The 16,499-nt window shown below is 53.6% G+C and overlaps 2 protein-coding genes across 2 annotated transcripts in view; one reads left to right on the forward strand and one right to left on the reverse strand.

Moving 5' to 3' along the window:
* LOC308051216 (uncharacterized protein) overlaps positions 1-16,499 on the forward strand; it is a 54,648-nt gene that overhangs the window by 14,012 nt on the left and 24,137 nt on the right.
* LOC308051227 (polyadenylate-binding protein 2) lies at positions 7,704-16,007 on the reverse strand. The gene is made up of 7 exons (XM_080361583.1): positions 15,878-16,007; positions 12,601-12,715; positions 11,525-11,592; positions 11,326-11,432; positions 11,150-11,237; positions 9,285-9,427; positions 7,704-7,948 (listed from the first exon to the last, which is right to left on the reverse strand). The coding sequence occupies exons 2-7, from the start codon at positions 12,680-12,682 to the stop codon at positions 7,909-7,911; spliced, it is 528 nt and encodes a 175-aa protein (XP_080217709.1). The 5' UTR covers positions 12,683-12,715; positions 15,878-16,007; the 3' UTR covers positions 7,704-7,908.

The raw sequence follows: 16,499 nt of genomic DNA on the forward strand, positions 1-16,499 counted from the left end.
GGTCTCTATGGGTCTCTATGGTCTCTATGGGTCTCTATGGGTCTCTATGGGTCAATCTATGGGTCAATCTATGGGTACCTGTGCCCGCCGCAGCTCCGCGTTCTCCCGCCGTAGCGTTTGCAGCTCCCTGGGGGGACAGAGACCCATAAGTGGGGGGAAGGACTCCAAAAATGGGGGGGACCCTCCCAATATGGCGCCCATATGGGTCTCTATGGGTGCCTATGGGTCTCTATGGTCTCTATGGTCTCTATGGGTCTCTATGGGTCTCTATGGTCTCTATGGTCTCTATGGGTCTCTATGGTCTCTATGGGTCTCTATGGGTCTCTATGGTCTCTATGGTCTCTATGGTCTCTATGGGCTCTATGGGTCTCTATGGTCTCTATGGGTCTCTATGGGTCTCTATGGTCTCTATGGGTCTCTATGGTCTCTATGGTCTCTATGGGTCTCTATGGGTCTCTATGGGTCTCTATGGTCTCTATGGGTCTCTATGGGTTTCTATGGTCTCTATGGGTCTCTATGGGTCTCTATGGTCTCTATGGTCTCTATGGGTCTCTATGGTCTCTATGGTCTCTATGGGTCTCTATGGGTCTCTATGGGTCTCTATGGGTCTCTATGGTCTCTATGCTCTCTATGGGTCTCTATGGTCTCTATGGGTCTCTATGGGTTTCTATGGGTCTCTATGGTCTCTATGGGTCTCTATGGGTCTCTATGGGTCTCTATGGTCTCTATGGTCTCTATGGTCTCTATGGGTCTCTATGGTCTCTATGGTCTCTATGGGTCTCTATGGTCTCTATGGGTCTCTATGGGTCTCTATGGTCTCTATGGTCTCTATGGGTCTCTATGGTCTCTATGGTCTCTATGGTCTCTATGGGTCTCTATGGTCTCTATGGGTCTCTATGGGTCTCTATGGTCTCTATGGTCTCTATGGTCTCTATGGGTCCCTATGGGTCTCTATGGTCTCTATGGGTCTCTATGGTCTCTATGGGTCTCTATGGGTCTCTATGGTCTCTATGGTCTCTATGGTCTCTATGGGTCTCTATGGGTCCCTATGGGGCTCTATGGGTCTCTATGGTCTCTATGGCTCTCTATGGTCTCTATGGTCCCTATGGGTCTCTATGGTCTCTATGGTCTCTATGGGTCTCTATGGGTCTCTATGGGTCTCTATGGGTCTCTATGGTCTCTATGGGTCTCTATGGGTCTCTATGGGTCTCTATGGCTCCCTATGGGTCCCTATGGGTCTCTATGGGTCTCTATGGGTCTCTATGGTCTCTATGGTCTCTATGGGTCTCTATGGGTCTCTATGGGTCTCTATGGTCTCTATGGTCTCTATGGGTCTCTATGGGTCTCTATGGGTCTCTATGGTCTCTATGGGTCTCTATGGGTCTCTATGGGTCTCTATGGGTCTCTATGGTCTCCATGGGTCTCTATGGTCTCTATGGTCTCTATGGGTCTCTATGGGTCTCTATGGGTCTCTATGGTCTCTATGGTCTCTATGGTCTCTATGGGTCTCTATGGGTCTCTATGGTCTCTATGGGTCTCTATGGTCTCTATGGTCTCTATGGTCTCTATGGTCCCTATGGTCCCTATGGGTCAATCTATGGGTCCCACCGCTGTGCCTCCTGCAGGTCTCTCTGTGCTCTCTCAGCCGCCTCGCGCAGCCGCGTCACCCGCAGCTCGGCCTGAGCGCGCTGGAACCGCCACGTCTGCACGGGACAGGGACCAGGGACCAGTGACCCACTGACCCCATTGACCACTGACCCATTGATCCCATTGACCCCCATCGCCCCCATTGACCCATTGACCCCATTGACCCACTGACCTCATATGACCCCATTGTCCCATTGACCCACTGACCCCATTGACCCCATTGCCTCCATTGACCCATTGCCTCCATTGAGCCATTGACCCATTGACCCCATTGACCCACTGACCTCATATGACCCCATTGACCCATTGACCCATTAACCCCATTGACTCCCATTGACTCATTGACCCCATTGACCCCATAGACCCATTGACCCATTGACCCCATTGACCCATTGACCCCATTGTCCCATTGACCCACTGACCCCATTGACCCCATTGCCCCATTGACCCATTGACCCCCATTGACCCCATTTTCCCTATTGCCCCCATCAACCCCCATTGTCCCCATTGTCCCATTGACCCCATTTACCCCATTGCACCCCATTGACCCCATTGACCAATTGACCCCATTGACTCCCATTGCCCCCATTGACCTCCATTGACCAATTGACCCCATTGACCCCCATTGACCCCATTGCCCCCCATTGACCCCAATTGATCCCATTGACCCCCATTGCCCCCCATTGATCCCATTGATCCCATTGACCCCATTGACCCAATTATTCCAATTGACCCATTGACCCCATTGACCCCATTTACCCCATTGACCCCATTGACTCCTATTGACCCCATTGATCCCATTGACCCCATTATCCCCATTGAGCCCATTGACCCATTGACCCCATTGATCCACATTGACCCCCGTTGACCCCCATTGACCCTCATTGACCCCATTGACCCCCATAGTCCCCATCGCCCCCATTGTCCCCATTGATCACATTGACCCCCATTGACCCCATTGACCCCCATTGACCCATTGACCCCATCACCCCCATCGCCCCCATTGTCCCCATTGCTCCCATTGTCCCCATTGCCCCCATTGTCCCCATGTCCCCATTGTCCCCATGTCCCGTACCTGTGACAGCTGCATCAGGGCCCGTGTGGCCGTGTCCGTGGGGCTGGAGAAGAACCGGCGCTGGTTGGGATGGAGCTGGGGGAGAACAATGGGGATCAATGGGGTCAATGGGGCAATGGGGACAATGGGGGCAATGGGGGCAATGGGGGCAATGGGGCAATGGGGGCAATGGGGGCAATGGGGGTCAATGGGGCAATGGGGGCAATGGGGGCAATGGGGGCAATGGGGGTCAATGGGGCAATGGGGGCAATGGGGGTCAATGGGGCAATGGGGGCAATGGGGGCAATGGGGCAATGGGGGTCAATGGGGCAATGGGGGCAATGGGGGCAATGGGGCAATGGGGGTCAATGAGGGGCAATAGGAATTAATGGGGGGCAATGGGACTCAATTGGAATCAATGGGAATCAATGGGAATCAATGGGAGTCAATGGGGATCAATGGGGTCAATGGATCAATGGGGACAATGGGGTCAATGGGATTAATGGAGTCAATGGGGATCAACGGGGTCAATGGGATCAATGGGGGTCAATGGGGGTCAATGGGATCAATGGGGGTCAATGGGGGTCAATGAGAATCAATGGGGGTCAATGGGGTCAATGGGGTCAATGGGTCAATGGGGTCAATGGGGATCAATGGGATCAATGGGGTCAATGGGGTCGATGGGGTCAATGGGATCAATGGAGAGCCAACATGGATCAGTAAGAGTCAATGGGGTCAATGGGATCAATAGGGGTCAATGGGATCAATGGGGGTCAATGGGGGTCAATGAGAATCAATGGGGGTCAATGGGGTCAATGGGGGTCAATGGGGTCAATGGGGATCAATGGGGATCAATGGGGGTCAATGGGTCAATGGGGGTCACAGGGGTCACGTGATCACCCACCTGCCTCCCCACGGGCAGCAGGCGGCTCTGCTCCCCACACACCACACAGCGCCCTGCGGAGACCCCCAAACTCACCAAAACGCCCCAAAACGCCCCAAAATCCCCCGTTTTGAGGGTCCCCCACCCCCCCATGGGGGTCACGACCCCCAGGGGACCCAATTTGGGCCGAAAACGCCACTTTTTGGGGCTTTTCGAGCTTAAAATAGGCGGGAAAGCGTTTTCCCGCCTTTTTTAACCTGAGGTAAAACCCCTTTTTTCAGTCACTTTATTAGTTTAAAATGACACAACATCCCCTTTTTTCCTCATTTTAGGGTTTAAAACGAATTAAAATTGTTTTATTGAGTCGTTTTGGTGATTAAAATGAATTAAAATCCCTTTATTTGCTCATTTTAGGATTTAAATTAAGTCACGAACCCATTTCCCTCCATTTTTAAACTGAGGTAAAACCCCTTTTTTAGTCACTTTATTAGTTTAAAATGACACAAAATCCCCTTTTTTACTCATTTTAGGGTTTAAAACGAATTAAAATTGTTTTATTGAGTCGTTTTGGTGATTAAAATGAATTAAAATCCCTTTATATGGCCATTTTAGGGTTTAAATTGAGGCGGGAACCCATTTCCCTCCAATTTTAAACTGAGGTAAAACCCCTTTTTTTAGTCACTTTATTAGTTTAAAATGACACAAAATCCCCTTTTTTCCTCATTTTAGGGTTTAAAACGAATTAAAATTGTTTTATTGAGTCGTTTTGGTGATTAAAATGAATTAAAATCCCTTTATTTGCTCATTTTAGGATTTAAATTAAGTCACGAACCCATTTCCCTCCATTTTTAAACTGAGGTAAACCCCCTTTTTTAGTCACTTTATTAGTTTAAAATGACACAAAACCCCCTTTTTTACTCATTTTATGGTTTAAAATGCACTAGAATCCCTTTTTTGGGTCATTTTGGTGATTAAAATGAATTAAAATCCCTTTATTTGGCCATTTTAGGGTTTAAATTGAGGCGGGAACCCATTTCCCACCATTTTTAACTTGAGGTAAAACCCCCTTTTTCAGTCACTTTATTAGTTTAAAATGACACAAAATGCCCTTTTTTCCTCATTTTAGGGTTTAAAACAAATTAAAATTGTTTTATTGAGTCGTTTTGGTGATTAAAATGAATTAAAATCCCTTTATTTGCTCATTTTAGGATTTAAATTAAGTCACGAACCCATTTCCCTCCATTTTTAAACTGAGGTAAACCCCCTTTTTTAGTCACTTTATTAGTTTAAAATGACACAAAATCCCCTTTTTTACTCATTTTATGGTTTAAAATGCACTAAAATCCCTTTTTTGGGTCGTTTTGGTGATTAAAATGAATTAAAATCCCTTTATTTGGCCATTTTAGGGTTTAAATTGAGGCGGGAACCCATTTCCCACCATTTTTAAACTGAGGTAAAACCCCCTTTTTTAGTCACTTTATTAGTTTAAAATGACACAAAATGCCCTTTTTTCCTCATTTTAGGGTTTAAAACGAATTAAAATTGTTTTATTGAGTCGTTTTGGTGATTAAAATGAATTAAAATCCCTTTATTTGGCCATTTTAGGGTTTAAATTGAGGCGGGAACCCATTTCCCTCCATTTTTAACCTGAGGTAAAACCCCCTTTTTTAGTCACTTTATTAGTTTAAAATGACACAAAATCCCCTTTTTTCCTCATTTTAGGGTTTAAAACGAATTAAAATTGTTTTATTGAGTCGTTTTGGTGATTAAAATGAATTAAAATCCCTTTATTTGCTCATTTTAGGATTTAAATTAAGTCACGAACCCATTTCCCTCCATTTTTAAACTGAGGTAAAACCCCTTTTTTAGTCACTTTATTAGTTTAAAATGACACAAAATCCCCCTTTTTACTCATTTTATGGTTTAAAATGCACTAAAATCCCTTTTTTGGGTCATTTTGGTGATTAAAATGAATTAAAATCCCTTTATTTGGCCATTTTAGGGTTTAAATTGAGGCGGGAACCCATTTCCCACCATTTTTAACCTGAGGTAAAACCCCTTTTTTCAGTCACTTTATTAGTTTGAAATGACACAAAATGCCCTTTTTTCCTCATTTTAGGGTTTAAAACAAATTAAAATTGTTTTATTGAGTCGTTTTGGTGATTAAAATGAATTAAAATCCCTTTATTTGCTCATTTTAGGATTTAAATTAAGTCACGAACCCATTTCCCTCCATTTTCAAACTGAGGTAAAACCCCTTTTTTAGTCACTTTATTAGTTTAAAATGACACACAATCCCCTTTTTTACTCATTTTATGGTTTAAAATGCACTAAAATACCTTTTTTTTGGTCATTTTTGTGTTTAAAATGAATTAAAATCCCTTTATTTGCTCATTTTAGGGTTTAAATTGAGGCGGGACCCCATTTTCCCGCCATTTTTAACCTGAGGTAAAACCCCCATTTTTTACTCATTTTCGCCTTTAAAACGACTCAAAATCCCCTTTTTTCCCCATTTTAGGGTATAAACCGCCGCTCAACCCTTTTCTAAAATCATTTCAACGCTTAAATCGCCCCCAAAACCCCATTTTTACCCCTTTTTAACCCCTTTTCCCGCTTCCCCCGCTCGGGGGCGGGGGGGGGGGGGGGGTGTTTAAGGGGTTTTTGGGGGTTTTTGGGGGTTTTTGGGGGGTTTTAAGGGGGTTTTTGGGGTTTTTGGGGGGGTTTTTGGGGGTTTTTGGGGTGTTTTTGGGGGTTTTCGGGGGTTTTGGGGGCGTACCGGCGGCCCCGCAGCGCTCGCACAGGACGTGGCCGCAGCTGGTGACGGAGAAGCGGGAGCCGCGCTGGAGGAAGCAGCGGTTGCAGTGGAACCAGTCCATGGGGGGGGGAGCCGAGAGGAGCCGAAAGGAGCCGAAGAGACCCGAAGGGACCCGAGTGGAGCCGAACGGAGCCGAAGGGACCCGAGTGGTTCCGAAGGGACCCGAAGGGACCCGAGTGGAGCCGAATGGGACCCGAAGGGACCCGAAGGGACCCGAGTGGAGCCGAAGACACCCGAAGGGACCCGAGTGGAGCCGAATGGAGCCGAAGGGACCCGAGTGGAGCCGAAGGGAACCGAATGGGAACCGAGAGGAGCCGAATGGGACCCGAGTGGAGCCGAAGGGACCCGAGTGGAGCCGAATGGGAACCGAATGGGACCCGAGTGGAGCCGAATGGGAACCGAATGGGAACCGAGTGGAGCCGAATGGGAACCGAATGGGAACCGAGTGGAGCCGAAGGGACCCGAGTGGAGCCGAATGGGAACTGAATGGGACCCGAGTGGAGCCGAACGGGCACCGAGTGGAGCCGAAGGGACCCGAGTGGAGCCGAATGGGACCCGAGTGGAGCCGAAGGGACCCGAGTGGAGCCGAATGGGACCCGAGTCCCGAGCGCTCCCGAAAGCGCCCGAACCCCCCCCCGGAAATACCCGAAGGGACCCGAACGGCGCCGGAAACATCCGAACCCCCCCCCCCCCCGGAAAGACCCGAAGGGCTCCGGAAATAGCCGAAGGGACCCGAACGGCGCCGGAAACACCCGAAGGGACCCGAATCCCCCCCCCGGAAACACCCGAAGTGACTCGAATGGCGCCGGAAAGACCCGAAGGGACCCGAAGGGCTCCGGAAACACCCGCACCCCCCCCCGGAAAGACCCGAAGGGCCCCGGAAGGACCCGAAGGGACCCGAACGGCGCCGGAAACACCCGAACGGCCCCGGAAAGACCCGAAGGGACCCGAACGGCCCCGGAAAGACCCGAACGGCTCCGGAAACACCCGAAGAGCCCCGAACCCCCCCCCAGGGACCCGGAAAGAGCCGAATCCACCCGAATCGCCCAAAAAGGGGCGAAACGAGTGAAAACCACCCCGAGAAATGGGTCGAAAAATGGTCAAATGGGGTCAAATCGGGGGAGGGGAAAAAACCGCGTGGATTTTGGGGGGAAAACGATGGGGTTTTGGGTCAAAATCACCAGGGTTTCATACCCCCCCTCGGACTCTTTATTCCCCTTCAGGCCCCGCCCCCCCGCCCCCTTCCTGGAGGCCCCGCCCCCTCCTCCCGTGGCCCCGCCCCCTCCTCCCCAGGCCCCGCCCCCCTGGTCCGGTCGCGGCTCCTGGCGCCACCTGCAACGATAAAGAGACTCAAAGGGGATTGGAGGAGAGGGGGGAAGGGGGCGTGGCCAGGGCGGGAGGGGGCGTGGCCACGCCCATTGGTGGGGGGGGGGGGGGGGGGTGACCACCTGGCGGGGTTAATGAAGCGGTTAATTAATTAATGAGTGTAAAGGGGGGGAGGGGGGGGTGTCAATAGGGGTTGTACCAGGAGGTGGCGCGGGCGCGGCCCCTGCGGGAAGAAAGGGGCGGGGTTAGGGGAGGGGGCGGGGCTTAGGAGGCCACGCCCCCTCCCCTTCGAGGCCACGCCCACCCCATAGAGACAATGGAGTGGGAGTGAAAGGGTTGGGAATTGGCGCCAAAGTGAGGCCACGCCCCCCTCCCCCCCCCCGGCAGCCAATGAGAACACGGTGGGCGGAGCCCTCATTGCAACCAATGAGAGTGCAGTGGGTGGAGCCTCCATCCCCCCCAATTGTAGCCAATGAGAGGGCAATGGGTGGAGCCTCCACTGCAGCCAATGGGAGCGCAGGGGGTGGAGCCTCCATCCTCCCCAATTGTAGCCAATGAGAGGGCAGTGGGTGGAGCCTCCACTGCAGCCAATGAGAGTGCAACGGGCGGAGCCTCCATTGCCCCCCATTGTAGCCAATGAGAGGGCAGTGGGTGGAGCCTCCATCCCCCCCCCACTTCAGCCAATGAGAGGGCAGTGGGTGGAGCCTCCATCCCCCTCCACTTCAGCCAATGAGAGTGGAGTGGGCGGAGCCTCTATCCCCCCCCCCCACTTCAGCCAATGAGAGCGCAAGGGGTGGAGCCTCCATTGCCCCCCACTTCAGCCAATGAGAGGGCAGTGGGTGGAGCCTCCATTGCCCCCCATTGCAGCCAATGAGAGTGCAGTGGGTGGAGTCCCCATTGCAGCCAATGAGAGCAGAGGAGGTGGAGCCTCCATCCCCCCCCATTGCAGCCAATGAGAGCTCAGTGGGTGGAGCCTCCATGGCCCCCCACTTCAGCCAATGAGAGCGCAGGGAGCGGAACCTCCATTGCCCCCCATTGCAACCAGTGAGAGTGCAGGGGGTGGAGCTTCCATTGCCCCCCACTGCAGCCAATGAGAGTGCAGTGGGTGGAGCCTCCATCCCCCCCCATTGCAGCCAATGAGAGCGCAAGGGGTGGAGCCTCCATTGCCCCCCGTTGCAACGAATGACAGCACAGGGGGCGGAGCCTCCACCCCCCTACTCCCCCCAATGAGCGCGCAGTGGGTGGAGCCCCCACTGTAGCCAATGGGAGCGCAGTGGGCGGAGCCCCCGCTCCACCCAATCAGCGCTCAGTGGCCGCAACCTCCATCCCCCCATTCCACCCTATTATCGCAGTGGGCGGAGCCCCCGCTTCAACCAATGAGCGCACAGAGGGCGGAGCCTCCCCTGCACCCAATGAACACACAGTGGGCGGAGCCAACACCCCCCATCCCCCTCATTATATCCCTGTACCCAATGGGGCGGGTGGTGGAGGGGGGGGGGGGGGGGGTGTGTGGGCGGAGCCTCCCCCGGGTGTCTCCAGCCAATGAGAGCGCGGCTCACCTGTAGCCCCGCCCCCTGGGCCGGTAGCCGGCGTAGAAGCGGGTGCGGGCGCCGTGGGCCCCGCCCCTCCCGCGGAAACGGCCCCGCGGGAACCCCCGGTCCGTGCTGCTGATGCCGGGCCGGTTGGTGCGCTTGGGGATCACCTGGGGGGGACACCATTGATCCCCATTGACCCCATAGACCCCCATTGACCCCATTGATCCCATTGACCCATTAATCCCATTGACCCATTAATCCCATTGAGGCATTGACCCCATTGACTCCATTGATCCCATTGACCCCATTGACCCATTGAGCCATTGACCCCCATTGAGCCATTGACCCCACTGATCCCATTAACCCCAAATGACCCCATTGACCCATTGACCTCATTAAGCCATTGACCCCATTGACCTCATTAACCCCCATTGACCCCATTGACCCCCATAGACCCCATAAACCCCACTGACCCCCATTGATGTGCATTGATTTCCATTGACCCCAATTTAACCCCATAGACCCCCATTGATTACACCAGCGCTATTAACTCCCATTGACCCCCATTGATCTATTGACCCCCATTGACACCATTGACCCCCATTGACCCCATTGATCCCATTGACCCACCGACCCCCATTGATCCACATTGACTCCCATTGACCCCATTGATTCTCATTGACCCCATTGACCTCCGTTGACCTATTGATTTCCATTGACCCATTGACCTCATTGACCCATTGACCCCATTAACCCACATTAACTCTCATTAACTCTTGTTGACCCATTGAGTCCCACTGGCTCCCATTGACCCCCATTGATCCCACTGACCCACTGACCCATTGACCCCCATTGATCCCCATTGACCCCATTGATCCCATTGTCCCCATTGACCCATTGACCCCATTGTCCCCATTGATCCCATTGATCCCATTGACCCCACTGATGTGCGTTGAGTAACATTGATCCCATTGCCCCATTGAACCCCATTGACTCTTACTGATCCACATTAAGCCTCATTAAGTCCTATTAACTCCGTTTAAGTCCTATTAAGTCTTATTGATCCCCATTGACCCCCATTGATGTGCATTGATTTCTATTGACCCCATTGACTCCCATTGACCCCATTGTCCCCCATTGATCCCCATTAACCCCACTGACCCCATTGACCGCCATTGATTTCTATTGACCCCATTAACCCATTGCCCCATTGACTCCCATTGCCCCCCATTGGTTCCTATTGATTTCTATTGACTCCCATTGATCCTATTGACCCCATAGACCCTCATTAACTCCCATTGATCCCCATTCACCCCCATTGTCGCCAATTTAACCCCATAGACCCCCATTGATCCCCATTGACCCCATTGATCCCCATTGCCCCATTGACATGCATTGATTTCCATTGACCCCCATTGATTTCCATTGACCCCATTGATCCCATTGCCCCCCATTGATTCCAATTGATTCCTATTGACCCCCATTTATTCCTATTGATTTCTGTTGACTCCCATTGATCCCCATTGTCGCCATTGTCCCCCATTAACTCCCATTGACCCCATTGACTCCTATTGACTCCCATTGAGCCCCATTGACCCCCATTGACTCTTATTGATCCGCATTAACTCCCATTGACTCCTATTGACTCCTATCGATCCCCATTGACTCCCATTAACTCCCATTGACTTCCATTGAACTCCCATTGACCCCCATTGACTCTTATTGATCCCCATTAACTCCCATTGACTCCTATTGACTCTTATTGATCCCCATTGACCCCAATGTCCCCATTGCCCCCATCGCCCCCATTGTCCCCATTGCCCCCATTGTCCCCATTGTCCCCATCGCCCCCATTGTCCCCATCACCCCCATCGCCCCCATTGCCCCACCTTGATCTGCCTCCCCCTGAACAGCGACTCATCCAGCGCCATCGACGTCCTCACCGACTCCTTATCCGAGAACTCAATGTACGCAAACCTGCTTAATTAACACCCCTAATTAATCCTCATCACCCTCCCCGACGCGCTGACGTCATCAATGACATCACCAGTGACGTCACACCCACCCTTTGGGGTGCCCGCTGTACTTGTCGCACAGGATGGTGACGCGGTTGACGGAGCCGCAGCCGTGGAAATGCGCCTCCAGCTCCTCGGCCGTGGCGCCGTAATCCACCTAATTAACACCTTCGTTAGTTAACGAGCTTCTTCACGTCGCCCCGAACCCGCCGAACCCAAAATCGAAGGGTTTCGCCCCAAAATACGTACGTTTCCTACGTATATAGAACGAGCATCTGCTTCCATCTTCTCCTCCAGGGACATGATGACTGGGCCGGCTGGGGGGCGGGGCTTGTTAGAGGCCACGCCCCCCTCGGCTTGCAATTGGTTGAGGGGGAAGGGGCGGGGCTTAGGGGGAAGCGGGGGGGGGGGGGGGGGAGTGGCCCAGGGGCTCCCGGTTCATCCCAATGGCTCCCAGTTCAAACCAGTGACTCCCAGTTCAAGCCGGTGACCCCCCCAGTTCAAACCAGTTCAACCCGGTGACCCCCCCAGTTCAAACCAGTTCAACCCGGTGACCCCCCCAGTTCAAACCAGTGACCCCCCCAGTTCAAACCAGTGACTCCCAGTTCAAACCAGTTCAACCCGGTGACCCCCCCAGTTCAAACCAGTTCAATCCGGTGACTCCCCCAGTTCAAACCAGTTCAACCCAGTGACCCCCCCAGTTCATCCCAGTTCAACCCAGTGACCCCCCCAGTTCAAACCAGTTCAACCCGGTGACCCCCCCAGTTCATCCCATTTCAACCCAGTGACCCCCCCAGTTCAAACCGGTGACCCCCCCAGTTCAAACCAGTTCAACCCGGTGACCCCTTCAGTTGATCCCAGTGACTTCCAGTTCAAACCAGTTCAACCCGGTGACCCCCCCAGTTTAAACCAGTGACCCCCCAGTTCAAACCAGTTCAACCAGTGACCCCCCCAGTTCAAACCAGTTCAACCCGGTGACCCCCCCAGTTCAACCAGTTCAAACCAGTTCAATCCGGTGACCCCCCCAGTTCATCCCAGTTCATCCCAGTGACTCCCAGTTGAAACCAGTGACTCCCCCAGTTCAAACCAGTGACCCCCCCAGTTCAAACCAGTCCAACCAGTGATCCCCCAGTTCAACCCAGTGACCCCTCAGTTCATAGGGGGCGGGGCCTGGGCCGCAGGGGGCGTGGCCTGGATTGCAATGGGTGGGAACGCAGGGGTGGGGTTTAAGACACAGGGGGTGGGGTTTGAAGTGAGGGGGCGGGGTTTGGGGTGAGGGGGCGTGGCCAGGGGCTTGGGGGCGTGGCCAGGGGGGCGTGTCTCACCGTTGCCGGGGGGCGGGCTCATGTTCATCTGTTTCTCCACCTCGTTCTGCAGCTCCTTGAGCTTCTCGGCCTCCTCCTCCATCTCCCGCACCCGCGCCTTGATGGCCTCCAGCTCCTGGGGGGCATGGGGGGTTATGGGGGGCAGGGGGGGTCATGGAGGGCAGAGGGGGTTATGGGGGTTGGGGGGGTTATGGGGGCAGGGGAGGCATGGGGGGTTATGGGGGTTGGGGGGGTATGGGGGGTTATGGGGGGCATGGGGGTTGGGGGGGGCATGGGGGGTTATGGGGGGTCACAGGGGTCAGGGGGGGAGGGACCTTCCCCCCCATTGACCCCACTGATTCCCACTGCACCCCATTGATCCCCATAAGCCCCATTGCTCCCCATTGAGTCTCATTGCCCCCCATTAACACCCATTGATCCCATTCCCCCCCATTAACCCCATTGAGTCCCATTGATTTCAATTGACCCCCACTGCACCCCATTGATCCCCATTAACCCCCATTGATCCCCATTGCCCACCAATAACCCCATTAACTCTCATTGACCCCCATTGATTCCAATTGACTCCCATTGTCCCCCATTGATCCCATTTCCCTCCATTAAGCCCCATTGATCCCCATTAACCCCATTCCCCCCCATTAATTCCCATTGACCCCATTGACCCCAATTGATTCCAATTGACCCGCATTGCGCCCCATTAACCCCCATTGACCCCCACTGTCCCCATTGATCCCATTGACTCCATTGCCCCCATTGATCCCATTCCCCCCCATTAGCCCCCATTGATCCCCATTAACTCCCATTAACCCCCATTGACCCATTGCCCCCCACTGATCCCCATTAACCCCATTGCCCCCAACTGATTCCAATTCACTCCCATTAACCCCCATTGATCACATTGACCCCATTGCCCCCCACTAACCCCCATCGCTTCCCATTGACCCCCATTGATCCCATTAACCCCCATTGATCCCCATTAACCCCATTGCCCCCCATTGATTCCAATTGACTCCCATTGCCCCCCATTGACCCCATTCCCCTCCATTAAGCCCCATTGATCCCCATTAACTCCCATTGACCCCCTTCCCCCCCATTAACCCCATTGTCCCCAATTGATTCCAATTGACCCCCATTGCCCCCCATTGATCCCATTCCCCCACATTAACCCCCATTGATCCCCATTAACTCCCACTAACCCCACTGCCCCCTATTGCTCCCCATTGACCCCCATTAATCCCCATTGACCCCCATTAATCCCCATTGACCCCCATTAACCCCCATTGACCCCCCTGACCCCCATTAATTCCCATTGACCCCATTGATTCCAATTGACCCCCATTGATCTCATTGACCTGATTGCCCCCCGTTAACCCCCATTGCTTCCCACTGACCCCCATTAACCCCCATTGCTTCCCATTGACCCCATTCCCCCCCATTAACCCCCATTGACTCCCATTCCCCCCCACTAATTCCCATTAACCCCCATTGACCCCATTGCCTCCAACTGATTCCCATTGCCCCCATTAATCCCCATTGCCCCCCATTATTCCCCTTTATCCCCATTGATCCCCATTAACCCCCATTGATTCCAATTGACTCCCATTGCCCCCATTGCCCCCCATTGATCCCATTAACCCCCATTGACCCCATTAACTCCCATTGATTCCAATTGACTCCCATTGCCCCCCATTGATCCCCATTAACCCCCATTGACTCCAATTGACTCCCATTGCCCCCCATTGATCCCCATTAACCCCCATTGACTCCAATTGACTCCCATTGCCCCCCATTGATCCCCATTAACCCCCATTGACTCCCATTAACCCCCATTGATCCCCATTAACCCCCATTGATCCCCATTAACTCCCATTGACCCCATTGATCCCATTAACCCCCATTGACCCCATTAACTCCCATTGATTCCAATTGACTCCCATTAACCCCCATTGATCCCCATTAACTCCCATTAACCCATTGCCCCCCATTGATCCCCATTAATCTCCATTGATCCCATTAACCCCCATTGACCCCATTTCCCCCCATTAACCCCCATTGACCCCATTCCCTCCCATTGATTCCCATTAACCCCCATTGATCCCATTCCCCCCCATTAACCCCCATTGAGTCCCATTGATCCTCATTGATTCCAATTGACTCCCATTGCCCCCATTGACCCCCATTAACTCCAATTGACTCCCATTAACCCCCATTGATCCCCATTAACCCCCATTGATCTCCATTAACTCCCATTGACCCCATTGCCCCCCATTGATCCCATTAACTCCCATTGATTCCAATTGACTCCCATTAACCCCCATTGATCCCCATTAACTCCCATTAACCCATTGCCCCCCATTGATTCCCATTAATCCCCATTAACCCCCATTGATCCCATTAACCCCCATTGATCCCATTCCCCCCCATTGATCCCCATTGATCCCATTGACCATTAACCCCCATTGACCCCATTTCCCCCATTAACCCCCATTGAACCCATTTCCCCCCATTAACCCCCATTGACCCCATTCCCCCCATTAGCTCCCATTGATTCCAATTGACTCCCATTAACCCCCATTGATCCCATTGCCCCCCATTGATTCCAATTGACCCCCATTGCCCTCCATTAACCCCCATTGATCGCCATTAACCCCCATTGACTCTAATTGACTCCCATTAACCCCCATTGATCCCCATTAGCCCCCATTGACTCCAATTGACTCCCACTAACCCCCATTGATCCTATTGATCCCCATTAACCCTCATTAACCCCCATTGAGTCCCATTGATTCCAATTGACTCCCATTGCCCCCCATTGACTCCAATTGACTCCCATTAACCCCCATTGATCCCCATTAACCCGCATTGATCCCCATTAACTCCCATTGACCCCATTGCCCCCCATTGATCCCCATTAACCCCCATTGACTCTAATTGACTCCCATTAACCCCCATTGATCCCCATTAACTCCCATTGCCTCCATTGATCCCATTAACCCCCATTGACCCCATTAACTCCCATTGATCCCCATTAACCCCCATTGACCCCATCAACCCCCATTAGCCCCCATTGAGTCCTATTGATCCCCATTCACCCCCATTGCCCCCATTCCCCCCCATTGCCCCCCATTAACCCCCATTGAGTTGCATTGATTCCAATTGACTCCCATTGCCCCCCATTAACCCCCATTGATCCCCATTAACTCCCATTGCCCCCCCCTTTGCCCCCCCCACGTGACCCTCCCACGTGACCCCCCCCCCCCTTCCCCCATCTCCTCACCGGGTCCTCAATGGCCGAATCCCCCGCGTCCCCTTCCCCTAAGGCCGCTTCTTCTTCCAGCTCCTCCCCGCTCTCTTGAACCCCTTGAGGCTGCTGCGGGGGGGCCGGCACCCCCAAAACCGACCCCCCTTGCCCTACAACAGCGGCTCCTCCGCTCGCCGCGTTCGCTCCCCCGTTGGCCGCCATTAACCCGCCCCCCCCCCGGCTCCCCAAACCGCTCCCCGACACCCCCCGCACCCCCGCCGCTTCCTCCGCGCCCTCCCCGGGGCCCAACCCGTTCCCATAAGCGGCTCCGGGGGCTTCGCTTGAACCTCCGGACCCTCCGCTTGCCCCTTCGGACCCCGAGCGGCCCGACCCGCCGCCCCGCAGCGCCGCCATCCCCGCGGCCGCCTCAGCGAGAAGAAAGGCGGGGCGGCGCGGCGGTGCTAGCCAATCGCCGCGCGGCTCGCCGCGCCTCGCCCAATCGCAACGCGCGGCGCGAAGACTGACATCACGCCCAACCAATCGCCGCGCGGGGAGGTGCTACGGCGCGCTGAGCGCCCGCCCGCCTCCACAGCCAATCGCGGCGCTCTAAAGCTGAGTGACGCGACGCGCGGCCAATAGGAGCGCGGAGGCGGTTTGA

Source organism: Nesoenas mayeri (assembly GCF_963082525.1).
Source record: "Nesoenas mayeri genome assembly, chromosome: 34".
Taxonomy (NCBI): domain Eukaryota; kingdom Metazoa; phylum Chordata; class Aves; order Columbiformes; family Columbidae; genus Nesoenas; species Nesoenas mayeri.